Below are 22,590 nucleotides of genomic sequence, written 5' to 3'. Positions count from 1 at the left end.
CCCTGTTCAAATGCCGGCTTTTATTTTGAGGTAAAGACCAATCATTTCAAAGCTTTTTTTTTCCCCCACCATTAATATGACCTCTAACCTTTACAACTCCATCCATCCATTTTCCGATCCCCTTGACAAGGATCACGGCGGGGGGGGGGGGGGGGTGCCAGAGCCTCTCCCAGCTGTCTTCTGGCAGTCAGCGGGGACACCCTGAACCGGTTGCCAGCCAACCGCAAGGCACACACAGACAAAAAAACATCCGTGTTCACACTCGCACAAAGGGATGATGTAGATTATTCCATCAACCTGCCAACGTTTTTTTTTTGGGGTTGGGAAACCGGAGTGCCCGGAGAAAACCCACGCAGACACGGGGAGAACAAGCAAACTCCACACAGGGAGGCCAGCGCTGGGATGGAACCCGCAACCTCTGCACTGTGAGGTCGACGTGCTAACCGCCGGTTCACCTTGGTTGAAACCACGCAGGTGGAATTCGTTCATTCTAGCTTGACGTACGGCTTCAGCGGTTCAACGGTACGGAGGCTGTTTGCAGCCGTGTTCGTGTATGCAGCAGGGATGCCGTTTATTGAAAAGAACCCCCCCCCCCCTGCAAAAGAACGTTCCTAAAAAACAAATAGACAAGAGCCAGGTTTTCGTTGGTGGACGTTTTTTTTTTTGCGTTTAATAGATAATCCTTCAGCCACCCGGTTGGCCGCCTCATAATTCTGACGACTTCCATGTACAGACAGTATTTCGTTGCAGCCCCTTATCAACATTTGACAGACAGACGGTCACATGAATTGGCAGTAAAATAAGTTAAAAGACTCTTTCGGGCCTGTGAAACCAGGTAAATAACAAAGCCGCCTCCTTCCTTCAGCCGGCGTGCATGCGTACGGACCTTTTGGGGGGTTTCCCTCCCTTTCAATGCGCCTCACTTTGAATGATTTGGGACCTTAGTGGAGAAGAGGGGGCCGGGGGGGGCTATACAATAACGGGACATTCATTTGAAATCCAAACAACCAGAACCGGTTGACTCGACAGTGACGATGTTGATGACATAAGCGCAATAGTTTGGGCAAATGGTGGCGTTGGCCACGTGCACGAGAGCCAAGAAGTCGTCCCACGTGCGTCTCGCGCTCTCTCATCAGCATCTGTACAAATGACTCAACACGTGACTTTTTGTGGGCGGGGGCATGACTTGAAAGCTGCATCAAATAAAACACAAACTAAAACGTTAAATAAGCGCACGCGGCCTTCACGATGTCGCCGATTTGAGGTAAGCGATCAGGTCCTGGCGCTCGCCCTTCTTCTTGATGCCGGCGAAGATCATCTTGGTGCCTGGGATGTACTTCTTGGGGTTCTCCAGGTAAACCATCAACGTGTCCTCACCCCACACGATTCCTGACGACACACACACACACGCACAAATGGCAAATTCACGTCACGGTCCACTACTTGAACACCAACAAGGTTGGGGACTGTCAATCAAAATCATCTTTCGGCCATCTTTTGAAAGTGTGCCGATGTGTCATCAGATGCTGTTGCCATGCCGATGGCCAAAAGCTGAGCTCGGACTGCTTTTTATGGCTCGTCAAGAAGCAGGATCAACGAAGGATGTTCAGGGACAACTACACGCCGGAACTCGGGTCACTTTTTACACCTCACCAAACCTCCTTTCCAAGTATTCCAGCAGCACACGAATACATCGTTTCACGTGAACATCACAGGGCGCTTTGACTTTGAAATGTTATTGTCAACACACACACACACACGCGCAATGTCATCGGGCTTGTCAATCCAAGGTCACCAACGAGACATTTGCGACCGACCTTTGCTCTTGTTAGCGTCGGTGTACGAGTATCCCTCCGCCTGGCCCGTCTTGCGGCCGAACAGACCCCACAGGTTGGGCCCCACCTTGTGCTTGCCCCCCTCCTCAACGGTGTGGCACTGTGCGCACTTCTGCACAAACGCCTTCTTGCCTTTCGCCACGTCGCCCATAGTCAGCTGGAATGAGACGGACAAGGGGAACGTGAACACATTCTGCTGTATACGGGTTATATATACTCCAGTAAAAGAGGGTAGGACAAATGGTGGTGCAAACGGCTGATGATCCTGCTCACTGGGTTCTGAGAGGGTTTTTGAATCCCGGCAGTTTCGCACATTGGACTCAAACAGTGAACCGAGGGCAGACAAACGACTTCATACTGGCTAAAAGAATGCAACGCGAAGACCAAAAGGTACAATCGTGAACGGGCCCGATCTCAAAAGCAACGGCCTGCTCTGCTTCCTTCCTTCCTCTGTCCTCTGCGCTGCTGGCGTCAAGGACGTGGAAATGAGCCGGCGCAACCAGGCACCGAGCACGCGCCGACACTTCTCCATCCGCTCGGTCCACGCGTTACGTCACGACGCGACTCGCCGCCCGAGGCTAAAGTGTCAAACGTGCACGAGGGGCCGTTCAAATACGCTACCTTGGCTTTGTCCTTTTAGTCCTCTTCGACTCGGCCGGCGTTAGCTTCTATGCTACTTAGCATTAGCCTCCCCGGTCGAATGTATTTAAAGGACTAATAGGTCAGCAGGTTGATTGCACTCAAAAGGGAGACAATTAACTGTCATCGTAATTCTTAATCTGTGAACTAGTACCGGGGGTGACGTTTAACTCGCGTATCGCATTTAATTCAGAGAGGAAAATGGAGGGTGATCACTTAAAAAGCCGGCTCGCTACCAGGCATGGCGGTTCGCTGAAGGGTGACCGTTAACCTGACGGGCCGGCGAATTCGGATCCTTTTCTGTGAAGACCTTACATTTCATTCAAACATCTTTTTTCCCCCGTTTTCCTCCATGGCGTGGAATATTCCGGCAAACCAGGCTCGTGTCTGCCGCAACACACTCAATGATGCTTGAAGGAGTTTGGCCACCACCTACACTTGTTACTAGGCACACATATGAGGCATGCCCACCCGAACAAAACTCTCTTAAGTGTACTTAATGGAGCACAGAGTGTGCAAAATCCACTCCAAAATATCCAAGAAAGCCATCGAAATGTGCCCGCCGATCGCATTCATTCGCCTGTTTTCAACCAAATTAAACGCAGCTTTAGCGCAGAAAAATCTAATGTGTGGTGTTCTACTTACGTCTGGTTGAATAAGCGATCAATTAAAATGATTCTTTTGTAGCTCCTTTCTGCGACGAGACACGAACGCGCTGTGGCGGTCGCACAGAAGGTCACTCCACTTACGGGTGCCGTCTTATGACGTCATGTAGTCATGTGACGATGGTTTCGTCTCGCGTCTCCGAGAGGCCACGTCTTGTTTCCATGATTAAATTCTCTTCATGGTATCTCGTATTTGACAAGCGGCGCGCAGTCGTCGTTGGTTGAATTAAGATTTGAACTCGTAGGTAGAATGTATTCGTACTTTGAGTTTGTATGAAAGCTGCTCAGTCTTTGTTTGGCCATAAGGGAGCAGGTAAAGTGTACAGTGTAAGTATTAAGACGTCATCTTTACGTAATCGGGTGTACTCCCAAAACATTTCTACATGTTACGTCAAGGTGTAATGCTTAAAAAACGGCGTGGTAAACGAATATAGGGATAATTGAAGCAAAAGTGTCCTTCATTTTTGTCTTTGTCAATTAATATCATACTCGAGCTGTCGGGGTTCATTTTAAATATACAAAGTATTTATTTTAGTATTGGTGTAGGTCCATGCAGAAGAAAGAAGGTCAAACATTTGTTTGAGAATCGTAGAATCTTTTTCTCTAAAATCGTTCTTTGTCCTGAAGAACGAGAACCATCGGCTGATTACAAAGGCTGTTAGTGTTTTGCAGTTTTTACATGATTCCGAGCTGTATCAGTGATATAAACAAGAGCGTCTATTTTTTTTCCTTCCTCGTTGTAGTGGAATCATACTATCTGAGGGGGGCAGTAATACCCCACGTAGCCTTTACACGACTGGAAACAGAAAACAAAAAGGACGAGAAGAAGAGGGCCGCTAATCCAAGATGGACGAGTCGCACACAAACGCGAAGCCAGCCCCGGAGAACCTGGACGACCCTCCCAACAGCCGCCTGTTCCTGGTTGCCAGTCGATTCGTCACCGAAGAGGAGCTCCGGGAACGGTTCTCGGCGTTTGGTGACATCCAGGACGTTTGGGTCGTCAAGGACAAACAGACGAAGGAGTCCAAAGGCATTTGCTATGTCAAGTTCGCCAAATCGTCTCAGGCCTGTTTGGCTATGGAGGAAATGCATGGAAAAGTCCTACAGGATGGAAGCAAACCCATCAAGGTCGGAACCGACATCAGCACTCACTTTTTATCCTAACGTAGAGTTTTCACGAAGGTGCCCGCAAACCATATGCAACAGGCCAGACATTTAGCGCATCAGCATGCTAAGAGGCCTGGAGCTGCTGAATATTTCTCTCAACTCCGCTAAAGGGTCACATTAATTAATTTATCATAGCGTTGACAGGAAGGAAGTAACCAAGGATGTATGATAGCTTGGAAGATGAGCAAGCGCCTGCGCGCATACACTCCGACTCGAACCCCTCCCGATGGCATCGGCTCAAACATAATGATTCCAAATGTTAGCCTACCTTTAAAAGTCTAATCCTGTCTTGACACCCCGGGTTGAAACCCGAACTCTGACGTTTTGCTTGATACCACAATCATTTGAAAGCGTATTAGAATGGAAGCAGAATAGATCGTGAGAAATGGTGCCTTTTTTTCTTCCGGGTTGCAGTGTTGTGGAAAGGTTTGAGGACTATTCCAAGGTTGAAGGAGTTGATTTCCAGCAGTTTTTAAATGTTTTCAATAAGCCTGCCAACCTTTTTGAAACAGAGAGTGACTTCTTGGGTACTGACGAATGCAATGGGCTGCCTGTTTGGTGCCCATTTTGGGCACCAATCCATTTCCGATATGAATACGTGAAGCCGCGGATCATGTTCATGATTTCTTTCAATAAATAGGAAACTGTAAATCTCTGCCAGTGTTGACATTTTCAAATGATCGCTTGTACAACCGTTTTCGAAAATCGGCCTCTTGGGTCAGACGTCATTGATGAAGAATGAGTGGTAAATGGTGGTCTTGGTGCAGGTGTTTATCGCCCAGTCGCGCTCGTCGTGCAGCCACAGAGACGTGGAGGATGAGGAGCTGACAAGGATCTTCGTGATGATCCCCAAAACCTTCTCAGAGGAAGACCTGAAGAACACTTTTAAGGTACGCGCGGCTGCTTTCGTAGTTGCCACTCGTTGACCTCGTCGTGTTCCTCATCAAATAAAGAGTCTGACCGTCTGTTCTGTCGCCTCAGGAGTACGGCGACATTGAATATTGCGTCATCATCAGGAACAAGCTGACGGGGGAGAGTAAAGGTTTGGGCTACGTCAGGTACTACAAACCCTCCCAAGCCGCCCTGGCGATCGAGAACTGCGACAAAGGTAAGACCGCTAGGTGGCGCTGCGGGCTGGTGTCTTTGACGCTCTTGTCTCCATTCACTCACAATTGATTTTCTTAGCGTGTCCTCTGTTTGGCGCGACAAATGATTGCTAAGGTGCGGCGTTTTGGAGGACGCGTGTATTGACGTGCGTGACCTTGCTGTCAGCTTACAGGGCCATCCTGGCGGAGCCTCGCAACAAGGCCTCGTCCTCCGAAGACTACAACAGCATGGCGGCCAGGAGCGATTACTCGAGCGGCGCCGACTCCTTGAACATGTACCCCTTCAACATGGCGGCACCGGCCGAGCCTGTCAGCTACCCCATGATGGACTACCGCACCAGCGCCGGCAGCGGTGGCACCGACTTGACGCGCTGCCTCATGCTGTCCACCCGCGCCGGGCTGACCCAGGAGCAGATCTTTGCGTTGTTTGACATCATTCCGGGGATGGAATACTGCGAGCTGCAACGGGACGCGTACGGCATGAGCAAAGGTGGGTGATAGGGAGCTGGCCGCATCCTTCCCGCGTCGCCGTTCACGCCCGTGCCATATCGCAGAACTCTTTGTGGGCGGGGTTAGTGGAACAAACCCAAACTACAAGTTTACTGCTTCATTGCGCAGCGGGCGTTCGACCACACCTACAATATGGCAGCAAAGGTCTACTTTTGCCAAGATGAAGCTCCTCATTTCATTTCAGCATCAAGATGGTAGCCAGGTAGACCGCCACTGCTTGGGGGATTGATAGGGACTGAGCTCGATCGGGAATAGCGATCATTCGTCAATAGCAGGAGTCACTCAAAAATCTGCACCGTTGTGCAACGTGATATCTTTTCATTTCTAATGGTGTTTGTTTGTTTTTTATTTGGGGGTGGGGCGGGGTTGCAGGTCACGCCATGATTCGCTACACCAACCTGGGATCAGCACTTTACGCCAAAGACAAACTGAACGGATTCGAGTACCCACCAGGAAATAGACTGGTTGTCAATTTTATGGACGACGGAGAAGATCGCAGCAGGTACGCCCACGCGAAAACATTGAACTCAACCAAGATGGCCGACGCCCGCCTCCTTGGAGGGACAATGCATTGACATAATCTCGCGCGTGTGTGCAGCTCAGTCGGTAGGATGGCCATGCAGTTTGTGGCCACCCAGATGATGTCATCGGTGTGGAACGGACCGTCCAACAGCCAAGGCATCAAACCTAGCGCTTCTCATCTGGTACCTATCAAGATCTCTTCCAGCCATCTTCAAGCTTGTGCAAAAATGAAGCCAGACGTGTCGAGTTTGACGAATGCTGTCCCCCCCCCCCCCCCCCCCCGCGCAGGGATACGCCGGCCCTCCCGTGTCCCGGATCCAGACGGACGTCAGCCTGCCGCCCCCCAAGAAGCTGGCGCCCTCCGACAGCAAGGCCAAGGAGCGCTTGTTTGTGGTCTTCAGCCCTGCCCCCCTTCCCGTGGATGTGCTGGAGGACGTTTTCTGGTAAAGAAATTCGCCCCCCACATGGCGAATTATCCTTCAATATGGGGGGCCTTGTTCAGACTGCCAGCCAAAATCTTTTTTCGTTGCCCGAACAGTCACAAAGCTGATGAAATCCGATTTTTGCGAGAGGGGTTGAAACCGCATTGGGGAGGTAGCGGTAGTTTCATTGCATCGCATTTGGACAGGATGCGTCTCAGTTTGAACACGGACCGTTTTTGGCTCTCCGTGACATCGCCCTGCGCGGCGCAAGACCCGATGCGCCGGATGAAGAGAGCGCCGAACAGTCAAAAATGAAGCGCACCGAAGAAATTGAAAATGGCAGGACCTGGAAAGAGGAGGAAACGCGTTGGCTTATCGTCACAAGGTGGGCATTGCCGGTCCGGTATTTCAGTATTTCAGGCCGACCCAGTCCCACTGCGTCGAACGCACTTCCGTCACACACGGGTGCCTACGCACACCTAACGTGCAGCAGCAAAAAACAAAACAAACAAAAAAAAAAAACCTTACAGTCACATATTGATTTTCTTTCACCAATCACTGGGTCAGTGGTGTGGCTCAGTCTGAACAGGCCCAGATTCCATTTGGACACCGTTGGACTAAAAACAGTCAGCACTAACAATCAAATTAGAGGTGGAATCTGATTAGGATCCCTTGCTGAACGATGGTTCTCATTTTTTGAGCATTTTGATCAAAGTGGGCCGCTGTATTTTTTTTTTTTTTTTTTTTTTTGTAATTTGTATTTTTATTTTATTATTTTATTTTCTAGCCGCTTCGGTTCCCTGATAGAGGTCCACTTGGTTCCAGGCAGGAAGGTTGGCTATATGAAGTACGCAGACAAACAGGTGACAGTCTAGTCTGATGATGAACACAGCAGGGTGTGGGGGGGGGGGGGGGGATTCCAAATATTTAGTGTGTTTTCTTTTTTCTGCTGAGTGCGCGATGGACGCATTGGCGACGCTGCACGGCCACATTGTCAACGGCGTGAAGATGAAGGTGATGCTTGCCGATCCTCCCAGGGAAGAGTCGCACAAAAGGCTTCGCACATACTAGCATGCCGCCACCTGGCAGGTAAGTTTTCCACTACGGCTGTTTTTGTCACGACTAATTCCGACATCTTTACTAAACCTGAGAGGAACATCCAGCGAGTAGCATGTAGCTTAGCATTGCGAGTGGCCAAACAAAATGGCCGCAGCTGTTTCTCTTCATGTTCCAGAGGTCAGGAGGGAAACAAGTGAGGCAAAGTAGCCCAATGAACCACTGGAATCAAAGTCAAAACCAAACTACCTACTTGGACTTAAAAAGGTCATTGCAGGAGAACAGGAGGCAATACTGCCACCTCGTGGCGTTTTCTAGACTCATGCAAAACATCAACTTGACCAAATTGAACAGAGGCGGACCACTTTTACTTTTGAATTCAGGTGTTTTGGAGTGTTGTGCGTGAGTAACTGTGCAGCTTCTCGTTCCCCAGGCGACTGTTGTCATGACAAAACGACTCCAGACCTGACAGACCCGACGACCCACACGGACGGGAGAACTCTTGACACGACCTTTGACACCTGTCTGACCTTACAGTCTCGGTGACCTTGCCGTGACCTTCCGTGTGAGCTTTTAGAGGTTTAGTCCTCTTATTTTATTTCGTGTTTGTTTTTTTTTAATATATATACTTCTTCTTTTCATAGTCAAGTCTCATTTCAAACTGCTGTTAGAGCTCAATCGGTGGGAAGAATCCACACGGCCGCAAAATCCCACATTTTGACGCGCTTACATGAAACAACGATGACGTTGGCAGTTAGACTCACGGTAAAGCTTCTACTCGTTCCAATTTTTACTGCGCAAGTGGACGTCTGTTCATTTTTGAAATTTTACAAGTTGATTTTTGTATGTTCAAATGTGTTCCCACTGTGAGAGCTTTGCAAGACAAAATAAAAACGTCAGATCAACACGTCACTTTTGCTTCCCCCGTGTGGCTCCGGTGTTCCAAAATACTTTGGATGTCATCACACGCAACTAGGCAGCATTTTAGAGCCTTTGTTTCCTCCTCCGGAAGTAATCAACTAATATCCGTATGGGAAGGCCTTCAATTCTTGTACACTTAAAATGGAAACTAGATGACATGCTTTGCGAAAAAGGGACATTTGCACTTGAGTTCATCTGCGAGGAATGAAATACGCATTTCTATTATTGTGTGGAAGACGATGAAAGACGAGCTTGATAGTCTTATCATCAATGAAATGAGAGCATTTGGATGCACAATATCTTTATTCCTGCTCAATCACGTCAGCGAACATAATTTACAATCACATCACTCGCCTACTGGTTGCGAGGGGCCGCTGAGATCCAAGGCCCCCCCAGCCACCCGTTATCGCAACATGAATGAAAAAAAAAATTAAAAAGGAGGTTCGATACATTGTATGCGATCTTCTGTGGCGTTTTGGTACAAGAACAGACTGAATTTCTTAGAACAGAATCACTGCTGTTCAGTTCGTCCATCACGTTTCCCCATCGCGCCGATTTCATTCGTTGCGGGAAGAGAAGCGCATTAATCGGAGGGGGGAGTGGGGGGGGGGGGCAGTCGTGTGATGATGTGATCGGGCTTTCATTAGAGTCTCTGTGACTTCAAGTCTCCATGCATCCATCCGCGGGTCAGTCCTTGTTGTCGTCTCCACGTCCCGCTCAGTCGTCCAGTGCCAGCGTGTTGAGCTCCTCGTCCAGCTCCTCCAGATCTTCCCCGGTGAACAAGTTCTCGTCCACGGGGACGTCCCCGTCGCCCTCGTCGTCTTCCCCTCCTCCGTCCTCCTCGGCCCCCGACGGCCCGTTGGCCTCCGAGCCACCGCACGCTCCGTTTAGCTGTTCTGTTCACCAAGAAAAAAAAAAAGGGGGGGGGGGGCAATGTTAGATTTTTAACCGAGCCCTTTGTTTCCGTTCAAGTTGTCTCAAGTTCGTGGTTTCGAGCCATCCATCACTATTGGGAGTACTCGTAAGTGTTCGTTCATAAACTTAAAAATTTGGCTTGCAACAGAGCAAATAAATAAATAAAACAAGTTAAATAAATCCCACTCCCCTCTAAAATGCACTTGTAACTGTCATCGCCGCTAAGTTGGGGCACTCTTGGGTCATATTAGCACCGTGGCTCGGTCTAGTGGTTTTCTTACCTTTGTCCTGGTCCTTCTTTTGACTCTTACTGGCGGTGAAGCGGTCCATGGCGGCCACGGTGATGCCCGTGTTGTCCACTTCTTGCGGAACGAAGCGGGACAGGTCGATGTCCTGCACCTGCAAGGCGTCGGCCTAAAGCGGCACGCGAGGCCAGGGAGACATAAGCGGGTCGTACGTGCACACGTTTGAGCAAAAATCACATTTTGAGGCTCTCCGTACAATACGATTTTGAAATGATGGTGCTGCGTCGGCAGCGTGTCCCTGGCGCACCTCCTTCATTCCCGCGCAAAACGATTTGTCATCCGCCGGGTTTAACACGTTGATCATCGCCAAACTTAATAGGAGGAATGTGGTTGGTGGAATTGAGCTTTAGATGCGATAAGTGAAATCGTCGTCATTTCGCTGTCAATCCCTTAATTGCTCAACATCTCGATTTCGATAGTTTAGATATCCATCAAAGCGCCACAATGACCTTTTCTTGATCGTCGTCCTCATCCTCGTCTTCCTTGTTGGCGTATCGAGTGTCGTCGGCTTCGTCGTCGTCGTCGTCCACGAGCTCGGGGCGGAACTCGAACACCTCGCGGCCGCTTACCACCAGCGACTTCCCGGCTTTAAAGTCGGCCTTCTTCTTCTCCATTTCTTCCCTGGCTTTGGCCACCTGTGAGAGATGCCGACTTCCTTAGGTCTCATCGTCAACGAATCTCGGCGAGTCAACGCAGCGCGTTCCCACCTTCTCCTGCCTTTTCCTCTTTTTCCACGCCAGGAATGTCTCCAGGGTGATGCGGGTCACGCTGGGACCGAGCGCCGCACGCTGGAAACGTTGAGAACTTTGAAAGGCTTCTCTCGGTCAGGCCGATTGTGGCCTACAATTCATATCAGTGTGCACCAGCGCGCTGGAAAAAGGGCCAACGGTGGCGCATCTCACCTCGCCCTCGATCAGCTCCTCCATGGAGATCTCCTGGTCCTTCTCCTCCTTCTTCTTGTCCTTCTTCAGCACGAAGCCCGGCGGCAGGGCGTGTCGGTACATGCATTCGCCGCCCCCTACCGGGCACACCCAGAACCAGCCGTACTTGTTGTTCTCGATGGCGTCCAGGAAGAACTTGCACACCTGCCGCGGCGCGTGACAACTTCCTCAGCATCTTTCAAGAAAATGTTGCATTGCGATGACAAAAGGCTCCAAATCTTACGATCTGAGTTTTGGATTTCTTCTTCTCGGCCTCGCCGTGCTTCTTGTTGACCACCTCCTCCAGCTTCTTCTCGTCCCAGTTGTCCATGGTGTCTGCGCGGCCCGGGAAGCTCGGTTAGCTCGTCGTCACCCTCATTCTACTCCTCTTGGACCGCTCACCTTTCTCCAGCTCCTCGTCCCGCTCGTCCACGTAGACGCTCCTCTTCTCGCACTTCCTCTCCATGGACAAGTCGTGGCTGAACTTGCACTTGTCTCCTTTGGTGCACTGGCCCTGCTTGTAGAAGGCGCACAGCACCGACTTGGGGTCCACACCTGAAAGAGAGCACGTGAGCCACGTTTCCAAAACCAGTGACGGGGGTTCACCCGCGTTACCTTTGTTGACTTTCTGGGCGGCGACGACCGGCTTGAAGAGCTCGTTGAGTTCATCCAACTCTTTCTTCTTGTCCGTCTTCTTGTTGGCCTTGTCGGCCTCCGCCTGAGCCGCCTGCACACGCCAAGAGTTTGGGCACGATTGATGCAAAAAGCCAATGGTGGTTTGTTTCTCACTAACCTGTCGGGCATTTTGTTGTCCATATTTGACTTGCTGTGTGACGTTCTTGATGAACTTCTGTTGCTTGGCACCTTTCTTGTTCTTCAGGCCAAACGTTTTGTCCTGGAACACAAACGGTACACCTCGATGGTTAATTACAATCATTGGAAATGAAGACGGCGAAAAAAAGATCTCTGTGTCAAAAAAGAACTGTAAAATCCCACTTCCTGAATCTCTTGTTGGAATTCCCACTTATTTAGTCAGATAAAAACATTCAAGCAATCTGGATGCGCACCTTTTTTCTTTCAACTGCTTTGCTAAGATATCAGACCAGGACTCAATGCTTCAGCGATTCTCCGTTTAATCATTTGAAAGGATTTAAAGGAGGCCCATTTGCATGCGATCTGAAGCTTGTATCCTGAGTAGTAACCAGTAGCTTGCTCGCCTGAGTCCGGGAGGTGGCATCTCTCGGCATTTACAACCACCTTTAAGCAGCAATTTACTTTTGTTGTGTTTCTGTAGCCACCCATCAACTTTATTAGTACGAGACAGAAAAATACTCGAGTACGTGGCTCAAATGAGTTCGACCTGACCAACTGGAAAAGAGGACACGCCGCTTCCGAGCCCCCACCGTATGTAGGGCGTATGTTCGATTTGAATACGCATTTTGCTGACATTTTATAGACACGTGTCGAGTACTTGACACGTAGTATAATTGTGAGCTATGGGGTCGTGGCTGGTAGGTAGTGGTGACGTTGGCGAGCTAACGTTCAACGGGGACCTCGCAATATCCAGCGAGACAGTTACCTAGCTTAGCTCATTTGGAACTGCACTAATTCGTCGAGTAATTCCAAGTCACAGCCGTAACGACAGAAACGTGACGTCCATTCCGTTGTCCGTGTGAGGTTCGATCGCCTGCTAGCAGGCTCGCAACGACGACTGGCCGCACGCCGACATGCTAACTCGTGAGTCCCTCTTTTTTTTTTTTTTTACAATATATACCTCAATGATCTTCTCCTTCTTCTTCTCTTGTGTTTTTTTATTCCCCGCGGCCGGAGCCGGCTTCTTCGGAGGCATGTTGGCTCAACTCGGGGTCTGTTGTTGCGAAAGCCAAGCTTAAAACAATCGTGCAAATATTCGATTTTTTTTTTTAGCCTGCTAACTATCGGCTTCGTGTTAGCCACTTGATGCTAACGCGGCACAGCAACGGTGTCGCTCCACCCACACACGTGCTGGTGACGCACTGTAACTTGTTGCACGATGCATGACGGGTAATGTAGTTTATGACGAGTTGGCTACGTACAGCAGTCGTAATCGGACCATATTTTGTCTCACTTTGGCGTTTTACACCACCGTTCAAAAGTTTGGGGTCCCAATTATTTCTTTGTTTGGGGTAAAAAACGTTTTTCAAACCATTTGAACAAGGAATATTTTCTAGCCCTTTATAAAGGCAGTTAAAAAGTTTCTTTTCTATCAAATATAAAGACATTTGTTAGTGACTACCAAATTTTGTAACATCTGTACAAGGCTATGTTTTCATGGAAAACTTGTCGAGTGCAAAAATGATGTACGTAAATCATTAGCATACATTGAAACCCCATCTTTAAAACGACCCTCAAAACTCACTTGTATTCTTTGGCATTTGACTCAGCATGACTCGGATTTGATCTTAGTTTTACTGTTGGGTGCCTACTATCATCTTTGTTACTAATTATTGCTTTATTGTTGTATATGGAGGAGGGGGGGAAGAATGGATGGATGGTACAAGGGTAGGAAACTGGGATATTATGGAGGGCGGAGGGGCGAAGAATGAAGGAAAAGAGGAAGGAGGGATGGTAGGATGAGAGTAGGAAGTAAGGCAAAAGAGTGCCGGAAGGAATGAAAAGAAGAATGAAAGACTGGAGGGTATAAAGTTAGCAAAGACAGATGGAAGGCAAGAATCCTAAAAGAAGGAAGGATGAGAGTAGAATGGAAGAAACTGATGTGAAAAGAAGGAGGGAAGGAAGTCCAGAGTGCCGGAAGGAAGAAACTCACCACCACCACTTTTCAGGTCTTCTCACACTACCCAGATCGAAACCGTAATCCTCGTTTCAAACTTTACGAAGTGACTTCGTGTTTCTGTCTGTCCAAGGCCGAGCGAGATCAAGCCCAAAAGCAGTTTCCTGCGTGAGCACTAGGTGTCAGTGTTGTGCTACGGAGCTGCTTCCCTTGCCTTTCGGCGCTGACGAGTCCACAAAATAAGCCAATAAACATCGTTTTGATGACGCGGAAGGCAATCACATCCGTAGCTGTCTTTAACAACAAATTCAAGGGCGTTTAGGGACACCATAAAAGTTTCTGTGAATGCAATATGAAGGATAAATGAGCGGAAGCCTCTGCATTTAACATGTCCAGATAAGCCTCAACACACACACACACACTTTGTGCTTTATTGCGATTTGAGTTAAATGGCCGTTCGACAGAGCTGCCATCTGTCCTGTGGACAAAAGTCTTTTATTAGCCCCTCTAACACTTTTTATCCGAATACTTCACTAGGACACGGCTGCCATGTGCTTTATTGGCTTTTTGGATGAGATTCCGGGCGTGAACGGCAGCTGCAGTCTGAAACGGCTCCTCAGTAAATAGCAAGCAGGAAGAATAATTGAACTGCATGACTATCTGCGCCGCCTCGTAGAAGCGCAGACGTTTACATAGATAGTTTCATGTCAAAATGTTACTCGTAAGATCATCCATCTCCTCGTTCGTCGCCTCACGAACGAAGTCAAAGAGTGCACTAGTAGTCCATCGCCAGCAGGACAACGACATGCTACTAGTTGGGCAAGACTACCGATGGGCATTTTGGTGCTACTAGTAAGTTCCAGGAGGCTATTAGCGCACGCATGCCACATGCCCATGAGTTTTGTCTGGGCGGCGTTAATAATGCAGTACAGACATTTGCTAGTAGGATTTGTAGTGCATACTTGTGAAAAAGTGCCACGAGTAATGGAGACATCTTATTCGTGAGACAATCAATCCACGAGCACGCAACTTGTGCCGAGTTGAACTTCACTCGTGTCCCGTAGCCGTCCCGACGGGCGTGCCAAAGCGGCGCTGCGAGTGCAGCCCAAGGGATGAAAGAAGGCCGCGGCGCCAAAGCTGAGGGCTCCTTCCACGCGGTGGCGTTTTGAGGTTTGTCGACGTTGTGGCCGCGGGGCCGCGCGGGCAAACCAGCAGGACTTTTCCCGCTTCGGCTGCCGATTTCACTTGATTTCATTACGTTTGCCTTGGTCTCGCTCATGCGATTTCATCTGGCGCCTTTGACACGCGTGGCCCGGCTCCACGTGCCGCCTGACCGCCCGCCCGGCTGGGCGGCCCGCGCGCGACCAAGTGCTCCCTCCGCATTTACATGAGAAATGGCAAAAAAAAAAAATATAGGTCACGAGCGCCTCGTTTGATTTGCCGCCCTTTTTGCTTCCCTGTTGTCATGGTTATGTGCACCCCCCCAAAAAAAAAAAAAATCAGGGAGGCAGGCGAAGCAGGGCGTACTGAACCAAATGTATGAAGAAAAAACACTTGCAGGGGTACGCTGGAAAAACTAAATCCCAAAGTCCTGAGAAAGCCCGAAAAAGCAAAGTAACAAACAAAAAAAGCACCACAGTACAACAAAACAACGTGACAGCAAGAACGATCCGACGCAAACCAGGACAACGAATGCAAGCAAACTGACACGACAACAAGGAACATCTGGACCAGGCACAAAGGCTTGAGGGAGCTGGTTGGTTAGCACCAGGGACCCGCGGGACAATTCCTTGGACCGTGAAGCCACTGAGAAAAAGAGCGGGTTGACTTGATTGAGTTTTTATTTTTTTGTCCCTATGAATTGAAGTTGAGAAAGGAATGGAGAAAAGGCAAAGTTCACCTTCCCAATTTTGACGAGAAGTGAGGCGCTTCTCGGTGGCGCCGCCGATTCATCGGCGCAACGGCGGGCCGACTTCCTCTTTCCAAGATGGCCGCCCCGGTGAAAGCGGGCTTCACCGACGTCCATCCGCTGTCGTCGTCATGGGCGGCTCCGCACTTTGTCGAGCTTCTTTACCGTCAGTCGCAAACTTGCCACTTTGCGCGGCGGCGGACTCGATGGCCTCCCCGCAGCCCTTTTTTTCTGAGCTGAAGCCCGCTCTCTGGATCAAAAGTCCGGCTCGCTGGGCGTTTCGCGAGCACTCGTCTCCTACGTCCCATTCCCGGCGCGCGCTTTTTCCATTTCATCACTTGATCCGCTTGGTTTCTGCTTTGTTTGTTTTTCCTCGTCCGCAGAGGGAGAGATTCGGATATTATTCTTTGAAAAAAAAGGGGAGGCACTTGCGGAGCGACTCAAAAGCCAAACGTGGCGACGTGAACGGCTTTCCGAGCAGCGGTGACAGAAAAAACAAACAAAACTCATTTTTCCTCCAGATTTGCAACACGTGATGCGCCGTTCCGTGTTGCCCGACTCACGAACCGTCCGACTCGCCGAGTACACCCTCGTGTCCACATTTGCGACTGACGGACGGCACTTTTTTTTGCGCTCGGCCTCCGCGCATCCTCTCGATTTGTGATCATGGTGATTTAGTATTCCGTGGCGATATTTAGGGCAAAAAGCAGCGCGGGCCGTGCTTGTCCAAGGAATAGTTCCCTGAGCTGCTCTGTTCTACTTGTGGAAGTCGCGCCCGGCACGTTCTGTGATCCGTCGGCCGGCCATTGTTGTCTCTTGTCCCGGAAGATGCGTCGCGTGATCATCTTCTGATGTGATCGTTCCGCAGCTCTTCCTCGGATGGATGGAAAGTGTGTGTGTGTGTGTGTGTGTGTGTGTGTCAGCCACAAGTCCAAACGAGGAGGACGGCAGTTGACGGACAACTAAACGTCTGCCCATGAAAAATGTAGACGGCAGCGGCTCGCCGTTCATTATTGATGACGCCGGCGCGCGCGTGCACACGCGACCAGAGCGCTTCTCTGCTTCTTGTCACACGTCGCGCACACTCGCATCCTAGCAAGAGAGTCCTGACTTTTGGGCAATCTACTTTGCGCTTTGGCTTCTGCTCGTGATTAAAACGCGAAAGCTTCCAAAAGTTGCCGTTTTCATTTATTTTTTTTTTCTTTTAGACATCTCATTTCACTCCGCCGCTAAAGTTTTCTTTTAATCTACTCGAAGATGTGAATGTGTGTGTATTCATTATGTTGAATCGTGTCAAAATAATTACACTTACAAAAAGTTGCACTTGAATAGTTTTATGCTTTGAACATCATCATGATGTCATAGATCGAAGGAAAGCAAACAACAACAATACAGTCTTTTATTCCGATAGTTTCTGGGAAAATGTCTCGTCTGGAAAACATTCTCCTGATATGTCTAGCTTTTTTTTTTTTTCTTTCGGAAAAAATGTGCAATATTACAGTGTGTTAATTTGCCTTCCGGGCAGTCAAAAGGCATCGATTCCACTGGCCGGTTTTCTATGAGCGCTCCGTCTACTCGAGGCGCCCGTGGAGACGCGCCGCCAAAAACGACGCGATGGGAAATCTGCAGAAATTCCGATCGTCTCCGAATTGACGGCGCTCCTGTTTCGCGGAACGCTTTGCCGTCATTCGGTCGTGCGAATGGCAACGGGGGGGGGGGGGGGGGGGGGGGGAGATGCCGCCCTCTAGTGGAAGAGTGTTTCGTCGTTCTGCCCGTCACTCGACATCGCCGGCGAGGATCGATCGATCGATCCTTCAATAGATGATGATTTTCACGACGATGAATTGTAAGAGGAGGATGCGCAATGTTTGCAGTGAAAACAAATCAAAACGAGTAAGAGCAGAACTTTGCGAGCTCCGCGAAGCTGCGCCCCACCAGCACAAAGAGGCACCAAATTGTGCGTTCGGCCTCGCCCAGGTCGGCTAATTGCGGCCACTCGGCTTCGGTGTCGGCGCTCGTCGGTGTCGTCACCCCGGCCGGACAAACGCTGAAGATTTAAATACTTCATAAAGGCTGTTGGGGAGGAACGATGAATCGGAAACGCGGCGTCGGACGCCATTTTTTTGGGGGCCGTGAAATGAAACGCGTAAATCGGCGCCAGCTCTGACTGACGGCCCAGCTTGACCGACTGGCTGACTGACCGGCTCCCGGGGGCGGCATTCATAAAAAGACTACTTTTGGTTGGTTTTATGCTAACACACAAACACAAACACAAACATGCACGCACACACACAAAGACTGAAAAATGAGTGGCGCTGCTTTGCACACGATTGCAGGGCCCTTAAAATGGCCCTAAAAATACCTTTCCCACTCACCTTCAAAAACTTTGTCACTCCTTTTTTGGGGCTGGTTTACTTGCTGACACGCACGCACGGGCGGCAGCGCACACACACACACACACACACACACACACACACACACACACACACACGCTGGCAGGGAAAAGCTGCACGGCTGGCACTGTGGCTCATGAATTAAAGAGCAGCGGCGGTCCAGGGGGAAGAAATTATTCAGGCAGATCTGCTCTCTGACAGAGGAGGCTGGGATGGGTGAGGGTCGGGGGGGGGCACTTGTGGGCTGTGAGGTAGTGAGAGGCTGAGGCGGAAACGGAAACCACGAAAGAATCGAAAAGGTAAAATAGGAAATAAAGGTAAATGTGTGTGACTCAGGAATGCCCTTTGACGCAGGGGGGTGCGCCCGCGTGCGCACGCGGGCGTCCCTCCCCAACGGACGATGCGAACTGGCTGACGCTACATGACAGAGTTATAAAGAATGCATGAAAGCAAAGTCGCTCGACCCTCTTCCCATCAGTTAAGACGCGCATTCCGTTGGCCGCTTGATGAGGCACACAATCGCGCCGAGACACCCCCACACCCCCTCCCCCTTTTCAACCTGGAGCTGTCGCATTGAGGGAAGCCCCCCCCCCCCCCCCCCGGCCAAGAGGCAGCCACAAACACAGACATATAATAGCGTTGTACATTCAACACAGAATTTCTACAAAAACACGACGGGAAAACACGTGCAGATTGTGGAATCCCCCCCCCCCAAAAAAAAATCTCAATTTGGATTGAAAAGTGAAATGAATTTCATCTCATGTGGATCACTTGGCAGCCAGCGGTGGGACACTGAGACAAACATTCCCACCGATGGACGATGGAAAAGCTTCAACTGACCTAAAATGCAAGCGGCAGGAAAGCGCAGACCGCCGGGCCCAACGTGCTGACGCCCTTTTTCTTTTTTGGGGGCTTTTTTTAGGGTGCGGGTGGGGGGGGGGGAGCTCAAAGTAAACAACTTCCAGACTCCTTTAGCTTCTGTTGCCGTCAGCAAACATCTCATTAGCCTCGGCATTATTCATCAATAACACCGCCTGCCCCCCCCCCCCCCCATGACCCCCTAGCGGCACACATATACCCCCATTGGGAAGAACGGCAGTGTGCGTGCGTGTGTGTGTGTGTGTGTGTGTGTGTGTGTGTGTGTGTGTGAGACAAGTGCTGACAGTCCAGGCCTGCTACAAGGTCATCATCTGTGTTGTATGTGTGTGTGTGTGAGGGGTGGGGGCGTTAGACAATATACCACCTGTGCCCCCCCCCCCCGCCATGCCTGCACCCAGCCAGCAGATGCTCTGAAAGTCAACCATACACACACACGCACACACACACACACACCGCGAGAGCTCATCGGGAGCAGCGTGCAAGTTATCAAAGTCAGTGAGGTTAGCGGTGGAGTGATAAAGATGAAAAATGAAGATGATATGAGCTCCTACTTAAGGGGGGCGGCAGGGGGGTGTTGAATGTTCAAATGGGCAACAGCAGGTCTTTTTTTTTTTATCTCTCCCATTGCGGTTGCGGATTGGCGCGAAGGTCAGAATCACGTCAGGCGATGCCGACAATCGGTTGGTTTTAAAAGAGCCTCCGACGATCCGACATTCAATCAAGATCGACGGCTTGATCGTGACGAAGCCGAAAAAAATCGCGTCCATGCGACCGCTGGTCTCCTCCTTTGTTTCTTCCTGCACAAAGTTGAGGCTAGCAATGACCGCCCGCTCCGGATCTCAAATGTGGCCCCCTGGTGGCCACGTTTGAGAGCAACTTGGCCGTGTTGCCGCTTCAGAGCAAAGAAGAACGTTGCAAAGTTGTTATTTGAGTATTCCCTTTCAAGTGGGCTCATTCATCAGCATCTTTGTATCATCTCGCGCTGACTTGACCTCGCATCAATTATTCATCCGGGCCAGAAAAAAAAAAAAGTCGAAGCTCAGTAGTGGCATACAAGTTTCAAATTCGGCGTCCCCCCCCCCCCCCCCCGATGCTGAACACGAACGACTTTCTACTTTCGCCAGCTTTCATCTTGCACCCTCAACTTTTTTTTTCATTTTTACATCATCACACGCTCACATTTGTTGGCACATAAAGGATTTTTTTTCTTTTTCTTTTTCTTTTTTTTTCTTTTTCATTTTTTAACATTTCCCAGATGTTTTGCGAAAACCTCTCAAGGTCAAAATCCGCAAAGGACAAGTGGGTGTGGATAAACGGAGGCTCGCTAAATAACATCGGTCACGGGCGAGCCCTTGTGATCTTTCTTTGCACGGGCTCTGATTGACGGCTGTCCCTAATGAAGTGTCCACTTCTCCCCCCCGCAGAAACCGGATGGCGAAAGCGGCGCGCGCCGATCGCCCCGCTGTCATCGATTCCTCTCGACTTTTTGGTGCGGCGCACGTTCGCCAGTTAGCCGCGGAGCAGCCGAGCGGCGCGTCGGTTAGTTTAATCGATGCGCCGCGCTGACATATTCGCAATATTCCAAATGTTGCGCTGCTAATTGGCCCAAAGGCCCAATTGTGGCTGTCAATGCTGATTAGTCGCAAGGCGTCGGGGTTAGCTTAGCACACCGCCAGGTGCTTTGACCTTGTGGACAACAACTTGGTGGCCAAGCTCCGCCCACACGCAAAGAACAAACTCAATCATCTGGCTGGTCAATGCGCTTTCGGGTGGGAAGCAAACAAAAAACACGTACATTTCCTGATGAGCCCAATCGAGCGACTTCGGTCCAAAATCGCAGACTTGCTGTGCGGCTGGGGAAAAAAAGGGGGCTTTTTTTTTGGGCTTTTTTTGTTGTTGTTTGTTTTTGTGGGTCGTCTCATGGGAGAGAAGTCTCCCAAATGAAACGGAACGTTTTTTTAGTGGCTGAAATCAAAAGTGTTGCAAGCGTGACGTACAGTACATGTCGTCGGCTATTTTGTCTGCGTGTGTGCGTCGTGTGGGGGGGGGGGAAATCTGTTGCGCAGGGACAACTGACGTAAGGAATGAAACACACGCACACACACACACACACAGGGAGGCAGTACAGTGTGTCCTTCTGCTGACAGTGCGCTTTAATGCTTCCCTACCTGCAGTGATTGCCATATGCCATCCCATCACACACACACGAACACACGCTAAAGCACACGCAAACACGCTAACATCCACTCTTACACACACACTCGAGACTCGCAGCATATGAGAAGTGATCTTGCTTCATGGATGCAATTTTTCAACTCACCTTGTAAACTTTGCCCTTTATGAGTCACCCCTCCGCCTTGCAGCGCGCGCACACGCGCGCACGCACACGCGCGCGCCCACGGCCATTGAGAAATCTCCAGCTCCCTCCTTGCAATATTCCGCATACGGCGGGCAGAGTGAGGCGTACGGCGCCAGCGTGTGATGTTTATGGAGCAATTAGCCGAGCAGTGTGAGCACTTGCTGTTATTTGTTGCAATCAATTAACAACGCCGGCCACAAGAACGACGACAACGACAACGCCGCAGCACAGCCCGCCGTTCGATGCCGCCGGACGGCGAGCCGACGAGCCGACCGAGCGGCCGGCGGGCGAACCAGCGGGCCGCCCTCCACGCTGCTTTTTTTTTTTTTTGTTGTCTTTTTCTAATGGCCGCCATAACTCAGACGCACGCCGACGCGCACGCGCGGCCCCTTAATGGCTTGTGAATTGAATGGCCCGCGATGGGCGGCTAAACGCCGGTTGCCATGGCGATAGGGTCAATCGATCACGGCGTATCGATTGGCCATCGATAGGATCCAGACAGCCAGCTGCAGCTGCATATTTCATCAGAATCAAAATCAATGGAGGACGAAAGAAAATGTCCTTCGCTGCAGTTCTGCAGCACAATTCTCTTGCATCCGTTCGCCTCTTCGGGTTTTGGGATTTTTTTTTTCTGCGTGCAATCTACGTAGAAAGCGAGAAAAAAAAACATCATCCGGTGGCACCTCCAACGTCAGTGTTTTTCCAGTCACAAGCCGTGACTTGGGCTTGTGCACGTTGGCCACCAGAGGGCAGTAGAATACAAACGGCACACACATCAAGAAGAAGAAAAGAAGAAGAGTTTCACGAGTGCTCACTCAACCGCAGATGCAGGTGAGTGTTGTTCCATTGTTTGTGTTCCAATGTCTGCTGCTCAGGTTTTGCGCAGCCACACGGATGCTATACTTTAGCCCGTCTATAGTGATTTGCATTTTCCGTTAGCATGAAGCTAGCAGATGTTTCTAAGTCACGCCGTTTGGGTGAATATGCATCCGACAAGCTGCCGCTTGATGTCAAGCCACTTGAGTTGACTTTGTTGCCACCGCGTTGTCTCCGGATCTGCAATTTTTGCTCGCGTGACATAGCAGAGCGACGGCTCCTATCTCGCAAAGTTGTGCGGCCCGTAAACCAAGGCCTCGAAGATCTCGTGAAGTTGTCCAATGCGCTTGAGATTCCAACAACGCAAAAGAAAAGGAGAGACCAAGCGGCTGCCGTTGTTCTCCGAAGCCTCGGTTGCCATTTGTGCAAAGGGTGTTGTTGTTTTTTTTTTTTTTTTTTCCGCCGGCTGCCGCAGGGTCGC

The 22,590-nt window shown here is 50.1% G+C and overlaps 3 protein-coding genes across 6 annotated transcripts; 1 reads left to right on the top strand and 2 right to left on the bottom strand.

Annotated features, from left to right (window-relative positions):
- Positions 1 to 638: 638 nt before the first annotated feature.
- LOC147198786 (cytochrome c) lies at positions 639 to 3,241 on the bottom strand. Its single transcript, XM_086121584.1, has 3 exons — positions 3,120 to 3,241; positions 1,818 to 1,992; positions 639 to 1,389 (listed from the first exon to the last, which is right to left on the bottom strand). Exons 2-3 carry the CDS (start codon positions 1,984 to 1,986, stop codon positions 1,244 to 1,246), a joined length of 315 nt encoding a protein of 104 aa, XP_085977710.1. The 5' UTR covers positions 1,987 to 1,992; positions 3,120 to 3,241; the 3' UTR covers positions 639 to 1,243.
- Positions 3,192 to 8,834, top strand: rbm45 (RNA binding motif protein 45). 3 transcript variants are annotated; one of them, XR_015102001.1, is made up of 11 exons: positions 3,192 to 3,466; positions 3,883 to 4,267; positions 5,074 to 5,196; positions 5,288 to 5,414; positions 5,579 to 5,902; positions 6,295 to 6,424; positions 6,521 to 6,626; positions 6,733 to 6,887; positions 7,073 to 7,251; positions 7,654 to 7,729; positions 7,821 to 7,892. XR_015102001.1 is itself a non-coding variant. In XM_086121581.1 (11 exons), the coding sequence occupies exons 2-10, from the start codon at positions 3,986 to 3,988 to the stop codon at positions 7,935 to 7,937; spliced, it is 1,440 nt and encodes a 479-aa protein (XP_085977707.1). In that variant the 5' UTR covers positions 3,192 to 3,466; positions 3,883 to 3,985; the 3' UTR covers positions 7,938 to 7,955; positions 8,356 to 8,834. The 3 variants fall into 3 exon arrangements, 2 of the variants coding, with proteins under 2 accessions (XP_085977707.1, XP_085977706.1); XM_086121581.1 differs by lacking the exon at positions 7,073 to 7,251 and adding an exon at positions 8,356 to 8,834 and having other exon boundaries at positions 7,821 to 7,955; XM_086121580.1 differs by lacking the exon at positions 7,073 to 7,251 and having other exon boundaries at positions 7,821 to 8,834.
- Positions 8,835 to 9,127: 293 nt separating this feature from the next.
- On the bottom strand, positions 9,128 to 12,981 carry zc3h15 (zinc finger CCCH-type containing 15). 2 transcript variants are annotated; one of them, XM_086121583.1, is made up of 10 exons: positions 12,758 to 12,979; positions 11,777 to 11,878; positions 11,599 to 11,710; positions 11,386 to 11,538; positions 11,228 to 11,319; positions 10,966 to 11,148; positions 10,771 to 10,851; positions 10,513 to 10,698; positions 10,040 to 10,172; positions 9,128 to 9,739 (listed from the first exon to the last, which is right to left on the bottom strand). In XM_086121583.1, exons 1-10 carry the CDS (start codon positions 12,830 to 12,832, stop codon positions 9,561 to 9,563), a joined length of 1,296 nt encoding a protein of 431 aa, XP_085977709.1. In that variant the 5' UTR covers positions 12,833 to 12,979; the 3' UTR covers positions 9,128 to 9,560. The 2 variants fall into 2 exon arrangements, with proteins under 2 accessions (XP_085977709.1, XP_085977708.1); XM_086121582.1 differs by having other exon boundaries at positions 11,599 to 11,878; positions 12,758 to 12,981.
- Between the last annotated feature and the right edge of the window lie 9,609 nt (positions 12,982 to 22,590).

This window comes from Hippocampus guttulatus, chromosome 10 (genome assembly GCF_054856545.1).
Source record: "Hippocampus guttulatus isolate MCC_2025c chromosome 10, RoL_Hgut_1.0, whole genome shotgun sequence".
Taxonomy (NCBI): Eukaryota; Metazoa; Chordata; class Actinopteri; order Syngnathiformes; family Syngnathidae; genus Hippocampus; species Hippocampus guttulatus.
Note: the sequence above shows the minus strand (reverse complement) of the source record. Positions and strands in the feature narration are given on the sequence as shown.